General features: G+C 44.0%; 2 protein-coding genes and 1 long non-coding RNA gene across 21 annotated transcripts in view; 2 read left to right on the top strand and 1 right to left on the bottom strand.

Annotated features, from left to right (window-relative positions):
• Positions 1-14,149, top strand: part of arhgap27l (Rho GTPase activating protein 27, like) — a 19,325-nt gene extending 5,176 nt beyond the window's left edge. For 11 of the 15 annotated variants that reach the window (XM_035614652.2, XM_035614659.2, XM_035614649.2 and 8 more), the window contains 20 exons: positions 1-791; positions 1,863-2,078; positions 3,715-3,894; positions 4,679-4,843; positions 5,025-5,093; positions 5,197-5,280; positions 5,420-5,515; positions 5,593-5,673; positions 6,420-6,485; positions 8,135-8,202; positions 8,299-8,386; positions 8,478-8,579; positions 8,694-8,792; positions 8,880-8,952; positions 9,104-9,223; positions 9,332-9,430; positions 9,526-9,603; positions 9,747-9,881; positions 10,923-11,028; positions 11,734-14,149. The exon at positions 1-791 is cut by the window's left edge. In XM_035614652.2, coding sequence (XP_035470545.1) covers positions 1-791; positions 1,863-2,078; positions 3,715-3,894; positions 4,679-4,843; positions 5,025-5,093; positions 5,197-5,280; positions 5,420-5,515; positions 5,593-5,673; positions 6,420-6,485; positions 8,135-8,202; positions 8,299-8,386; positions 8,478-8,579; positions 8,694-8,792; positions 8,880-8,952; positions 9,104-9,223; positions 9,332-9,430; positions 9,526-9,603; positions 9,747-9,881; positions 10,923-11,028; positions 11,734-11,911 — 2,894 coding nt within the window. In that variant the 3' untranslated portion in view covers positions 11,912-14,149. The remainder of the gene's footprint in view (positions 792-1,862; positions 2,079-3,714; positions 3,895-4,678; positions 4,844-5,024; positions 5,094-5,196; positions 5,281-5,419; positions 5,516-5,592; positions 5,674-6,419; positions 6,486-8,134; positions 8,203-8,298; positions 8,387-8,477; positions 8,580-8,693; positions 8,793-8,879; positions 8,953-9,103; positions 9,224-9,331; positions 9,431-9,525; positions 9,604-9,746; positions 9,882-10,922; positions 11,029-11,733) is intronic. The other 4 variants (XM_035614656.2, XM_035614662.2, XM_035614663.2 and 1 more) reach the window with 4 other exon arrangements.
• Positions 14,150-14,294: 145 nt separating this feature from the next.
• The window catches only part of LOC118288498, a 1,632-nt gene continuing 926 nt past the window's right edge, over positions 14,295-15,000 (bottom strand). Inside the window, exons 3-4 of the long non-coding RNA XR_004785878.1 lie at positions 14,724-14,972; positions 14,295-14,355 (exon numbers count right to left, since the gene is read on the bottom strand). This is a non-coding gene — a long non-coding RNA (uncharacterized LOC118288498). The remainder of the gene's footprint in view (positions 14,356-14,723; positions 14,973-15,000) is intronic.
• The window catches only part of ccdc103 (coiled-coil domain containing 103), a 1,815-nt gene continuing 1,624 nt past the window's right edge, over positions 14,810-15,000 (top strand). Inside the window, exon 1 of one of the 5 annotated variants that reach the window (XM_035614667.1) lies at positions 14,810-14,945. The gene's annotated coding sequence lies outside the window, so the exon portion shown is untranslated. Of the gene's footprint in view, positions 14,946-14,982 lie in introns of those variants that run through there. The other 4 variants (XM_035614669.1, XM_035614665.1, XM_035614668.2 and 1 more) reach the window with 4 other exon arrangements.

Consider the following 15,000-nt stretch of genomic DNA (forward strand, 5'->3'; position numbering starts at 1 on the left):
TCCCGGCCAAGTACGTCAAGGAGCTGCCGGCGGACTTCCCGTCCCCACTCGACTTCGATCATCCACCGATTCTCGATCCAGTGCTGGTTCCTGTGGCTGCGCCCGTCCCAGTACCTGTGCCCATCCCCGTTCCAAAGACTCTGGAGGAGCCCAGTGGGAACAGAACCAAACCAGGAGATGAAGTGACAATTCGTCTCAGACCCGATTCCTCTACCGGGTACCGTAAGACTGAGAACCGCATGTCGACCTTTGGCGTCCCGCTGGACTTTCATGACCTGCCGCATCTGGTGCAGAGCAGCAACCCTCCAGCTGGTCCTGCAGAGATCACAACAACCAGCAGCAGTCTGAGCAAAAACCACCTGCCGGACGGCCCGGATGAACACAGGGACTCTGGGAAACCTCGAGTTCCCAATTTCAGTCCAGCCGACCCCCTGTCCCCACCCCGGCCCCAGACCCAGGCCATACCAGTGGAGACACCAGTGGTCCCTGTGGTCCCCTCCAATAATGACCTCCACAGCACATCCTCATTGCCGGAGAGTTGCCATGTTGACCGGGAGTCCCCAATAGAGTTGGAGGAGGAGGAAGAGGAAGAAGAGGAGGAGGAAGAGGAGGAGGAGGAAGAGGAAGAGGGCAGCAAAGAGGAGAAGGATTTACTGAAGGAGCAAGAATCAAGCCACATTTACGAGTCCATCCAGGACCTGAACCTGGACCTGGAGGCTCTGGTTGGAGGAAGAGCGAGTCCTGATCCTGAACCTGATCCTGATCCTGAACCAGCTCCCGCCCCCACACAGGTAAGACACCTGAGACACGAGATCTGAACCAGGACACGATGTTGGATTGTGGCGTTAGTCCAACCTGCAGGTTCTACAGGTTCTGAGTGTTCGGGTCCAGGTGCAGGTTTTCGTTTTGTGTCAGAGGTCAACACAGGAAACAATGCATGCTGGGAAAACTGTTCATATGTTTATGTAAAATTTCAATTTAATGAGTTCAGTCAAGTTGAAGACAAATGAAATGAGCGCGATGAGTTTATGTTGAGTTACGGAGAAAAAACGATCACAGGGGGGGGGGCAGGATGTGATGATGTCAGCAGGATGTAGTGATGTCACAGCTGGCAGGATGTGTTCAGGGTCAGACAGGAAACTGTGAGAGGAGATGACGCTGCAGCGACACCTGCAGGATGAGACAGCAAACAACGTAACCTGACGAGTGTGTGTGTGTCGTGTGTGTGTGTGTGTGTCATGTGTGTGTGTGTGTGTGTGTGTGTTGTGTGTGTCGTGTGTGTGTGTGTGTGTGTGTGTGTGTGTCTGTGTGTCGTGTGTGTGTGTGTGTGGTGTGTCATGTGTCGTGTGTGTGTGTGTGTGTGCCGTGTGTGTGTGTGTCGTGTGTCATGTGTGTGTGTGTGTGTGTGTCGTGTGTGTGTGTGTCGTGTGTGTGTATGTCATGTGTCATGTGTGTGTGTGTCGTGTGTGTGTGTGTCGTGTGTCATGTGTGTGTGTGTGTGTCGTGTGTGTGTGTGTGTGTGTGTCGTGTGTCATGTGTGTGTGTGTGTGTCGTGTGTATGTGTCATGTGTGTATCATTTCGTTTCTAATGTAGCAAACAAATTTCTGTATCTGATGCGTCGTGTTGTTTGGTTCCTAATTTTTCTCTCAGGTCTTTTAACAGGTTTCTGTTTTTGTTTTATGAGGTCAGATTTAATCGCTTCCTTATGAAATATCATATTTATATCATCAATGACTTTGTTTACACCATCTCTGGTCGGGACATATTGGTTTTGGTCCTATATTGATATGTCATTCATCAGATGAGCTGATTGGGTCTTGTCACTCATTTGACCTGACTCTCTCTCTCTCTTTCTCTGTAGGACCACAGCTCGCTCGGCCATAACTTGCCCATCTACGCCAACGTCTCATCTGTGAAGAGAAGGTCTCTCCCTCACATCTATGTCTCCGACCACTTCCTCATCCCACCACCTCCGACTGACCCCGCTCCCTCCACTCCTGACCACATCCCACCTTCCTCAGTCTCCTCCTCTGACACGATTAGCCCCGCCTCCCCCATCAGCTCGGATGAGTGGCAGGTAACGAAAGTTTTAAAAATACAAAGAGTGAAAAGCGTTGAAGCCGACGTCAAACAGAAACTTTAAAGAATGAGATATAAAGTTCCATGAAAGTGCAGCTAACGAGCATCACAACAGTGGTCCAGCTGTGAGGGGGAGGAGCTAAATGAAAACCTTAACAACCGAGTCATAAGACACATTAACATGAATAATGTGAGTGACAGACAGAAACACTCAGTTGTATTATTCATATGTGGTCGTGTTCCGCTCTCAACATCTGAGCTGATCCTCTGAATCAGAGACGAAATGAAAGTTTAATAAGACGAAATCTGATCTGTTCACACGGGTCGACTGACATGTTGCTGAGCAACAGGTGACACGTCATTGACTGTATATAAAGACGATCAGTGACGATCAGCTACTGTATATAAAAACGATCAGTGACTGTATATAAAGACGATCAGCGACTGTATATAATGACGATCAGCGAATGTATATAAAGATGATCACTGACTGTATATAAAGACGATCAGCGACTGTATATAAAGACGATCACTGACTGTATATAAAGACGATCAGCGACTGTATATGAAGACGATCAGCGACTGTATATAAAGACGATCACTGACTGTATATGAAGACGATCAGCGACTGTATATAAAGACGATCACTGACTGTATATAAAGACGATCAGCGAATGTATATAAAGACGATCAGTGACTGTATACAAAGACGATCACTGACTGTATATAAAGACCATCAGCAACTGTATATAAAGATGATCAGCGACTGTATATAAAGACGATCAGCGACTGTATATAAAGATGATCAGCGACTGTATATAAAGACGATCAGCGAATGTATATAAAGACGATCAGTGACTGTATATGAAGACGATCACTGACTGTATATAAAGACGATCACTGACTGTATATAAAGACCATCAGCAACTGTATATGAAGACGATCACTGCCTGTATATAAAGACGATCACTGACTGTATATAAAGACGATCGCTGACTGTATATAAAGACGATCAGTGACTGTATATAAAGACGATCGCTGACTGTATATAAAGACGATCAGTGACTGTATATAAAGATGATCAGTGACTGTATATCAAGACGGTCAGTGACTGTATATAAAGACGATCGCTGACTGTATATAAAGACGATCACCGACTGTTTATGAAGACGATTAATGACTGTATATTAAGACGATCACTGACTGTATATCAAGACGATCACTGACTGTATATAAAGACGATCAGTGAATGTATATCAAGATGATCACTGACTGTATATAAAGACGATCAGTGAATGTATATCAAGACGATCAGTGACTGTATATAAAGACGATCAGTGAATGTATATCAAGATGATCACTGACTGTATATAAAGATGATCAGTGAATGTATACAAAGACGATCGCTGACTGTATATAAAGACGATCAGTGACTGTATATAAATTAACCTGAACAGCTCTAATCAAAACAATTGTTATAATTTTCATTACATTTAAAAATCAAATATCAATTCAATAAAAAAAACTAAAAACACTTTGACACCATTTGACAGTGGTTGACGTCTTCATTTGAGGATGAGAAATATGAGTGCACCTGAACGCAGCATCAGCTCTTCTGTGATTGATCTGCTCAGGTTCATACTGACCTCGACAGTGGGAGGGACTTCTACTACCATCCTGTTACCAGGCAGACCACATGGTCTGACCCCCGCTGCCCCACCCCCCCGCCTGCTGCAGACATGGACCAGTCCAAGGGACGGGAGGGGGGACAGCTGCCCCCCCCCTCACCTCTGCTCTCCCCCTCCTCCTCCCAGGTAAAGTACAAATAAAATGTTGGTTTTAACTTCTGAGAAGTTTCTCCACCTAAACATCCACCTGTACTCCACAGTACTATAGTACTTCAGTAAACAGTACCACAGTATCTCAATACTACACTACTACAGTACCACAGTACACAGTACCACAGTACCAGAGTACTACAGTACACAGTACTACAGTACTAAACTACTGCAGTATCTCATTACTTCAGTACAAAGTACCACATTACTAAAGTATTACAGGACAGTTGTACAAGTATTTGTCCACACTGTTTGCTGTCGGCAGTAAGTAAATGAATTGGTCACAGAAGTCTGAGAGCAGAGCTGTGACCAACCCTGATGTCCTCTTCATCCTTCTCCTCTTCGTCCTCCTCTTCATCCTCCTTCATCCTTCTCGTCCTCTTCATCCTCCTCTTCCTTCTCATCCTCCTCCTCCTCCTCCTCCTCTTCATCCTCTTCATCCTCCTCATCCTCCTCCTCTTCATCCTCCTCATCCTCCTCTTCCTCTTCATCCTCCTCCTCTTCGTCCTCTTAATCCTCCTCATCCTTGTCACTCTCCTCGTCCTCCTCGTCATCTTCGTCCTCTTCATCCTCCTCTTCCTTCTCATCCTCCTCCTCCTCCTCCTCCTCTTCATCCTCTTCATCCTCCTCCTCTTCATCCTCCTCATCCTCCTCTTCCTCTTCATCCTCCTCCTCTTCGTCCTCTTAATCCTCCTCATCCTTGTCACTCTCCTCGTCCTCCTCGTCATCTTCGTCCTCTTCTTCCTCCTCGTCTTCTCAGGACTCTTGTGTTTGGGAGCAGCTGTTGGACAAAGTCTCTGGGAGATTTTACTACTTCAACCTGACAACACGAGTCACATCCTGGACACCACCAGAGCCCTCGTCCCCCTTGTCCCCCTCGTCCCCCCTCTGGTCTCCAACCAACAGGAAGCATGACGACGTCCCGGTACGAAGTGTGATCGTCTTTATATACAGTCAGTTATCATCTTTATATACAGTCAGTGATTGTCTTTATATACAGTCACTGGTCGTCTTGATATGCAGAACAATTTAAATGAAAATGAACCAAACTTCACTTTAGGATCAAAAGTTTTTCATCAATAACAGTTTATATAATCCAACTTCAGCCTCCACTGCCAGAGGAAGATTATCCTGTCGACACAACGAACAACAGCAACGACACTGTCTTTACAACAGTACACACACACACACACACTGAGCATGGAGTTGATAATTAAACATTTGAAGATGTTGGATGAATTTCTCTGTTCTCATTAATCTTTTCCTTTTTTCCCCCAGAATCCTCAGCAGCCTGTGGCTCTAATTCCCAGAGCTCAGCTGGACCTGAAAGATGGAAACAACTTCCCATGGAGGCTGCAGGAGGTAATCCATTAATCATTTAATCAATGAATCAATGAATCAATCAACCCATCAATAACCAATCAATCTCTTTGTTAGTCAGTCAATCAGTTCATGCCTCTGATTTTTCTTTCATCACTCCACTGATTCATGCTTGATCCAGATTCCACATTTACCCCAAAGGCTGGTGGGAAATGGAGTCGGTAATGATGGGCGTAGTCTGCAGGTCAGGAGCTGGAGACACAGTGTGGCCGAAGACGTGAGTGAAACAAACATCAACAGTAAACAACAACAACAAGGAAACAACAAGTTCAACATGTCCACCATGTTTTACAGACGTTTGCTCCTGGACACAGGAGGAACGTGTCTGACCTCACGGAGGCGTCCGACAAAAGACTGTCCCCCGACAGTGTACAGGTAGACACACCTGTCGACACCTGTCTCACACCTATCTACACCTGTCTACACCTGTTTACACCTATCTAAACCCCTGTCTACACCTGTCTCATACCTGTTTACACCTGTCTCACACCTGTCTACACCTGTCTAAACCTGTCTACACACCTGTCTACACCTGTCTACACCTATCTCACACCTTTCAACGCCTGTCTCACACCTGTCTACACCTGTCTAAACCTGTCTACACACCTGTCTACACCTGTCTACACCTATCTCACACCTTTCAACGCCTGTCTCACACCTGTCTACACACCTGTCTACACCTGTCTACACCTGTCTCACACCTGTTTACACCTATCTACACCTGTCTACACCCGTCTACACCTGTCTACACACCTGTCCACACCTATTTACAACTGTCTCATGCCTGTCTCATGCCTGTCTCACACTTGTCTCACACCTGTCTCACACCTGTTTACACCTGTCTACACCTGTCACACACCTGTGTACACCTTTTTACACCTGCCTAAACCTGTTTCACACCTGTCTACACTTGTGTACACCTATCTCACACCTTTCAACGCCTGTCTCACACCTGTCTCACGCCTGTCTCACGCCTGTCTCACACCTGTTTACACCTGTCCACACCTGTCTCACACCTGTCTCACGTGTGTCTCACTGCGTCTGTCGATCATTCATATCAATACATTTCATTCCTCTGCTCATTGACACCTTGTGATGTCATCCTGTTCTTCCTTATCAAGTTCTCTGATAGGAACAGACTGAAGAGGAATCTGTCCAATCGGAGCGCAGGCTCCGACCAGCTGCACGTAGGTCCTGGGCCCTGATTGGCTGTTGCAGTTGTTGTCTGTTGGGTTATGTCTCTGTCAAAACAAAATTTTGGGTTTCTATGGTGACAGTGTCAGTTCTTCTGAAGTTGTCATACGTGTACAGATGTGATTATACGAACGCACCGAGAATCAAGCACAGGGACAGCGCCACCTGCTGTGTCTCCTCAGTATTACTGCTTCATCACTAAATCAATCATCATTCTTCACGTGCACGAAGAGTTCTGAAGATCTGGCTGGATCCTGCTGGTTCTGATTCTGGTTCTGATTCTGGTTCTGATGCTGGTTCTGGTTCTGTTGGTGGTCAAACTGGTGGTTCTGCTACTGGTTCTGATTCTGGTTCTGTTGGTGGTTGTCCAGCTGGTTCTGATGCTGGTTCTGGTTCTGTTGTTGGTGGTTTTCTTTGTTACTCTCATGATGAGTGTTGTAGCGATACTAGCACCTCAGGTCCAGAACGAAGGTAACTAAACTAATCAAAAGTAACTAAAGTAATGAATAATAACTTAAGTAACGAAATAACGAAAAGTGGGTTAGGGTTGTAATTGTAGTTACTAAGTAACTAAAAGTAACTTATGTTACTTAGTAACGAAAAGTAATTAAAGTAACTAAAGTAACTTAGGAACAGAATAACGAAAAGAAACTACAGTAACTTAAAGTAACTAGAGTAACTTAAAGTATTTAGGTAACTAAAGTAACAAAAAGTTACGAAAAGTAACTAAAGTAACTTAAGTAACGAAAAATAACAAACATTACTAAGTAACGGAAAATTACTAAGCAACGAAAATAACTAAAGTAACGAAAAGTAATGGAAGTAACTTAAAGTAACAAAATAACGAAAAGAAACGAAATAACGAAAAGTAACAAAAGTAACGCAGTTATTTAAGTTACTAAGTAACGAAAAGTTACTAAGGTAAGTAGAAGTAACTAAGTAACGAAATGTAACTAAGTAACGAAAAGTAGCAAAATAATAAAAAGTAAGTAATGTAACAAAGTGACATAGTTACTTTGTATCTAAGTAACGAAAGTAACTTTAGTAACCAAATAATGAAAAGTCACTAAAGTAACGAAAAGTTACAAAGTAACGAAAAGTAACGACAAGTTATTCTGTAACTAAGCAATGAAAGTCACTTAAGTCACGAAATAACGAAAAGTAACTAAAGTAACGAAAAATAGCTAAAGTTACTAAGTAACGAAAGGTAAAGAAAAGTTACTTAAAGTAACAAAAGGTAACAAAGTAACGAAAGTTACTAAGTAACGAAAGTAACGAAAGTAAAGTAAAGTGATGAAAAGTTACTAAGCAACGAAAAGTTACTAAGAAACGCAAAGTAACTAAAGTAACTTCAGTAACTTAAGTAACAAAATAACGAAAAGTAACTGAAGTAACCAAATTAACTAAGTAACGAAAGGTTACTAAGTAACAGAAGTAACGAAAAGTAACGAAAAGTAACGAAAAGTAACGAACAGTTACTAAAGTAACGAAAATAACGAAAATAACGAAAAGTAACTAAAGTAACTAAAGTAGGGGTCTTCAGAAGAGGTCTGCAAGCCTCAGAACCAGTTGAGCTCTTGAGGACGTTACCTCAGAGAACAAGGTTACTAGAGTTCTTAGTCCACCTGTCGTGTGTCTACAGTGCCACCTGCTGGAGAAGGCAGGAATCATCAATAAGACCAAAGTAGTCGATCACAGCAAAAAGATCAGGTGAGAACCAAAGACTCGTTTCTTATCTTTACCTGGTTTCTTCTCTTCATGTCGGAGCGTGTTTTTATTCTGAGTCGACTGTTCCTTGTTGGACAGGAAGAACTGGAGTCAGTCCTGGACCGTCCTCCACGGTGGGATCCTCACCTTCCACAGAGACCCCAAGTCGGCTCAGACGGGGAACACGGTGAGAACCAGCTCCAGGTCAGATGGAACACGACACGTGAACATATGTGACACGCCTGTGACTCACCTTGATGATGATTTCCTGTTTGTAGAGTAAAGCATCACAGATTGTTCCAGAGTTCACCGTGGAGCTGAGAGGGGCTTCGGTCAACTGGGCCTCCAGAGACAAGTCCTCCAAGAAGAACGTTCTAGAGGTACGGACCTGTTACCATGGTTACAGGAGTCCACTGTGGTGGAGCTGCCTCTCTCTGACTCTGCAGCTGTTGCTATGATTACTCCAGCATCATGTGATGGTGATGTGTTCGCAGCTGAAGACTCGTCATGGCTGCGAGTTCCTGATGCAGTACGACACCGAGAGCATCATCAGCGACTGGCTCAAAGTGATGCAGGACACCATCAGACAGCTGGTACCACACACACACACACACACACGCACACACACGCACACACAACACTCACCAGCACATCACCAACGTTCAGCTCAACTCTTTCAGGACCACGAGCACCTGACGGAGGACGAGGACGAGGCGGCGTCGGACCGAGAGGACAAAGACCGGCAGAGGACGAGTGAGTCTCCATCTGCTGCTCATCATCTGATCTGAGCAATTTCACAACAACAACAACAACAACCACAACTTACTATAACAGTTTAATTTAAAGTTAATACACATTTTTACTCAGTTTATATAGTTTACTCTTTTCTTCTTCTCTGTTCCAGCGAGCAGAAACTCGTCAGGAGGAGTTGACTCTGAGCAGCGACGAGTTCGCACCAAACTGAGACGCTTCCTCCAGCGACGGCCGACGCTGCAGAGCGTCAAGGAGAAGGGCTACATCCGAGGTGTGTCGCCACACACTGACACACACTGACACACTGACACACTGATGACGTTCTTCAACTTTCCAAATATTCTTCACCAGTTTGTCTCTAACCTCGACTCTCTTCCAGACAACGTGTTTGGATGTCACCTCGACACACTGTGTCACAGAGAAAACACGACCTGCCCCATGTTCCTTCACAAGTGTATCAGAGCAGTGGAGAGGAGAGGTACACACACACACACACACACACACACACACACACACAGTGTAACATTGAGGAGGCTGATGTCTCTGTGTGTCTCTGTGTGTGTGTGTGTTCAGGTCTGGATGTGGACGGGATCTACAGAGTCAGTGGGAACTTGGCTGTGATCCAGAGACTTCGATACAAAGCTGATCACGGTTACAAACATTCAGCATATCAAACCCTTTGTTCACCATATATACTGTATATACATATACATATATGCATATATATGTATATGTATATGTATATATATAAACTTATGTATATGTAAGCGTGTTGTTCCTCTGTCGTCCTGCAGAGGAGCAGTTGGACCTGGACGACGGACAGTGGCAGGAGATCCATGTGATCACCGGAGCCCTGAAGCTTTTCCTGCGCGAGCTCCCAGAGCCGCTGTTTCCATTCAGCTGCTTCGACAAGTTTATCGCCGCCATTCGTCAGTGCACACAAAACCCCACATCACACACACACACAACACACACACACACACACACACACACACACATCTCACTCACACACACACACACACACACAACACAAATCACACACACAACACACACACACACACACACACACAAAACACATCACACACACACACACACACACAAAACACATCACACACAACACACATCACACACACACACACACACACACACACACACAAAACACATCACACACAAAACACATCACACACACACACACACACACACACAAAACACATCACACACAACACACACAACACACACAACATACACACAACACACACATCACACACACGCAAAACACATCACACACACAACACACGCAAAACACCTCACACATCACACATCACACACACACGCACCCACACAACACACATCACAAACACATCACAAGTCACACACACACACACACACACACACACACACACACAACACACATCACACACACAAAACACATCACACACACAACCTATGGCACAAACATTTAAAACACACTAGGAAACTTTAACCCTCCGAATACGAAGCTCCGCCCCCAACAGGCAACGTGGATCTAAAATGAAAACCATAACAGTTTGAACATTTATTCTTTCTGCAGCAGGAAGTTGAGGCCCCGTCACGGTGTACGGTCGCCATGACAACGTCATCACGTTTCGTTACATCAGAGAGGAGCAGAGAAACTTGTTCATATCTCAAAAACTAAAAGATGAACATAATTCAAATAACTCATGAAGAGTTAAGACATATTTTGATCATGTAAGTCATTAAACACAAGTACATGAGAATCAGTTCTCTACACGTTCCCCCGTGTTCTTCTGTAGAACCCAACTTGTGTGTTTGATACATTTAGAACCTTAGTTAGTTGTTCAGCTACGCCAACCTGAACCTCGGTGACACTGAGTAAAGATCATCTGATTATTATCTGTCCATCGGTTCAGAGATGTTGTTTCTATAGTGACGCTGCATGTGAACGCAGCTCTGTGTTTGTGTCCACGCAGAAGTTCCGGACTACAGTCTGAGAGTCTCCTACATGAGGGACCTGGTCCGGTCGCTGCCGCTGCCCAACCACGACACCATGGAGCTGCTGTTCAAACACCTGCTCAGGTGAGTCCACAGATACATATTGATATGGATATATGACATATATCAAAAATGTGCTGATATATAAACAGATAAAGTTCTTATACATGCATTATGTGTATTCATTTATATAGTATAGTGTATATGAATAACGTAGGCTAAGATGTGTACAGAAATAATTGTTGAATAATAATTCTTCGTAATACTTTTCTGATTCTGAGCCTGAGAGGAGAAGCTGCTGTTAATGGGACCTCATGAATCATAAAATCATAAAATCATAAAATCACATAAAACCATGTCATGTGATTGAACCAGCGTGTGAATACAGAAGCGTGTTGTTGTGTCATCACCTCCACTAACAGCTGACAGTCACTGGGTCGTTTTTCTTCTGGACATTATTCTGCAAAACGAGCTACATACACGATCATCACTCATCAGATGTAAAAACCTTCACGTACGGAGGAGTTACGATCAGACGTGAGAAAAAAATGAGAGGAGGAAGATTCAACTACACTTCGTCGTTGTCACAGAAGTTCTTTGATCACAGATGATTGTTTGATTATGAAATTGTATATTTCACAAACTGGTCTTGTTGAAAATATTCAAGTCTCATCATAAGTCAGTGTGATGTTGAAGAGGAGCTCTGCAGTAACAATCACACTACCAAGGCTGTGATGTCATGGACGTGACGTGATGATGTCTTAACTTGTATTTCCTCTCTCACTGTAGGGTGATCGAGCACAAAGACTCGAACAGGATGTCGGTTCAGAGCGTCGCCATTGTGTTTGGACCCACGTTGCTCCGCCCCCAGACCGAGTCGCACAATATGACGATCCACATGGTTTTCCAGAGCCAGATTGTGGAGCTCATGCTCAATGAGTTCCAGAGTGTCTTCTCCCAGAGCTAGGAGGAACCTCCTGGAACCTCCTCCAGGAACCACCAGAGAACCTTTGAGGGGCTCCTGGTCCCAGAGCACCAGAATCTTCTGAAGTGTCAGAGAACCTTCGGTAACTTTGACCTAAACATCAGCTCTTCTCAAACAGAAGTTCATGGGGATTGAACGTGGAAACTGTTGGTTACATGATGGCCTTTCTAACCACTGTTCCTAAAACAGTTCCTAAAGGAACCTGAGTGGAACCTGAGTGGAACCTGAGTGGAACCTGAGTGGAACCTCCTTGAACCCTGGACCGGTTCTGAAATCTTTGACAGCAGCTTCACTCTTTTAACGAGGACCAAAGCAGACCAAATGAAAAAACCTTAAAAAACTAAAACAAATCATCTCACTGTTCACAAGAACTCAACTCAAGTCTCAGATCCTTCTAGAACCTTGTTGATCTTTGGACATTAACATCATCTCCTTTTTAAAAATAATTGTTGGACATTCGGGTTCAGTCTGGTTTGAGCAAGAACTCGCCAACAAAAGGTCCAGATTTGTCCAGAACCTTGTAGAACTCAGCACCCAAACATCATCTCCTCTTGACTCTTCTTGAAATTGTGGCTTTACAACTTCAAGAATTAAACATAACATCCGATCAAACCACTGTACATTACAAGAACAAACTCAAGTTTTGGATCCGTCTGGGGTTTGAACCTGAGACCTCCTGACTACACGATGCCCTTCTCTAACCACTCTGTCCTAAATGGTCCGGTAGAACTTGAGTGGAACCGTCTGGTGTCTAGACTGATCCTGAAACCTTTACCAGTCTGAACAAACCGAACAATTAATAAAAACAAACTACATAAATTTCTTACTTTGAGAGAACTGATGCAACAAGTTCACGACTTGCCAAGAACTTCGTAAAACATGGAACCCATACAACATCTGAGGACATTTAGTAACTTAGGTTTGAACCAGAATCTGATGAACATAACGCTCTCAAAAGAACAAAGGTCACACGGAACCTTAAAGAACTCTAGACCCAAACATGCCTTCTTCCTCCTTCTTTAAAAGTGATGTGGGCAGTTAAGTTTAAAGGAGAAGAACCTGGAGCCTACGAGAGTCAGAACACAAACTGTCAAACACTCAAAATGTCTTGAGAACCATGAAGTCTGGACTTCTGTTCCCGTCTCTCTCCAGGGATTTTATGTTTTTAAAGACATGAATGTTTCAGGTATTTTTTTCTTCCAAAAGTTCTTATTAACGGAACTCATCCACAAAGAAAACTAAAACAAATCTCACGTCAAACGGGATTGACACACTTTACTCAGAAGGGTCACTTGATTTGAAGAGACGAGGCTCAGTTCACGGTCTCGTGTGCTCGTTGCCACAAGAGGAATTCAGACGTGAATTGTTTTTAACATTCCCCTCATCTTTAGTGATGATTCGTCTGTCTGCAGTTGGTGGAAGAACCCCTGAAGGAACGTTGTGCATGAGTAGACCAGCACAGAATCCACAATCTCTGAAGTGACTCACTCATTACAGTAGTCTTAAGATTTTATATCACTGGGGACAGTTAAAATATTTTAAACCCAAAAATGATTGATTCCTAAAAAGCAACAAAGCGTTTAAATAATGCCGGAAACAATAATCAAATCACCAAGGAACAAAATGAATATTTCATCGCCACTGACTCTGGTAATCACAGTAAAGTGTTTCTTTACAGGAGAGCGTCATCGTAAAAACACTGGATCAAAGTTTTACTCTGGATATGATGTCGGATCAGTTATTGACAGTGTGGAAATAACAGTGTCATCACTTCGTCACAGGATGGAGATGGTATGATATCACAGTTCAAACTGCTTCTTGACCTTGTGCTAAGCTAAGCTAGATGCATCCTGGATCTATATATATACAGGACACACACTGATGAAAGTGACGTCCATCTTCTTACCGGGAAGATTGACGCCACGTTTAAGTGTTTCTGTAAATCTAAATGCGGGTTGTTGGAATCTGAGAGGACCCAGGACATTTCCCTGAGGGACTCCAGCAGTTATTAAACAGAAAACATGAGGTTTTACTGGAATGTTCAAGTGTTTCTTTGAGGATGAATGTTGTGTTCTGGTGTGACGTCACCATCATCTGCACGACGCTGTAGTTTAAAGCTTATATGTTTTACTGACAGAACAACTGAGATGAACAGATTCTACTCTGTACATTAGAGGGTATTTTACTGACTTTTAATAAAAATGAAACTGATCAGTGCAACACTTGCCTAATGATTTTCTTCATCATAATATATATATGGGCACGGTGGTGTAGTGGTTAGCACCTTCGCCTCACAGCAAGAAGGTTCTTGGTTTGGATCCCGGTTCAACCAGGGCCTTTCTGTGTGGAGTTTGCATGTTCTCCCCGTGTATGCCTGGGTTCTCTCCAATGTTAGCTGGGATTGGCTCCAGCGACCCCCCGCGACCCTTAAATGGATAAAGCGGTAGACGATGAATGATGATGATGCTGATGATGATAATATATATATATAAACTGTGGTATATTATATGATTTGATATTGTATTATATTGAGGAGGGAATTGGATCAGACCTCATGCATACATACACACACACACACACACATACACACACACACACATACATAAACACACACACACACACACACACACACACACACACACACACACACACACACACACATACACACACACATACATAAACACACACATACATAAACACACACACACACACACACACACACACACACACACACACATAAACACACACATACATAAACACACACAGAGTCCGGGCAGCAGGTGGAGGTGCGCACCTTTCACCCTCAGCTGGTGCAGTTCATCCTCCGTCCAGCGGCGGCAGCACCGAGCTGATCTCCGGTCAGACAGACGAAGAAGCGCACCGCGGTTCGACTACACTGGACTGCGCAGGCGCGGGCCCGTTGTCATCGCGACGGTTTGTTGTGTCTGACGCGAGAAGAGACTGAATCACCTGAAGACTCAGAGACCCGGAGCACGAGGAGCAGAGACCAGTCCAGGTGAGACTCACCTGAACCTCCTCTGAGCTGCGTTCAATAACAACACGTTCTGTGA

This window comes from Scophthalmus maximus, chromosome 17 (assembly GCF_022379125.1).
Source record: "Scophthalmus maximus strain ysfricsl-2021 chromosome 17, ASM2237912v1, whole genome shotgun sequence".
NCBI classification, from domain to species: Eukaryota; Metazoa; Chordata; class Actinopteri; order Pleuronectiformes; family Scophthalmidae; genus Scophthalmus; species Scophthalmus maximus.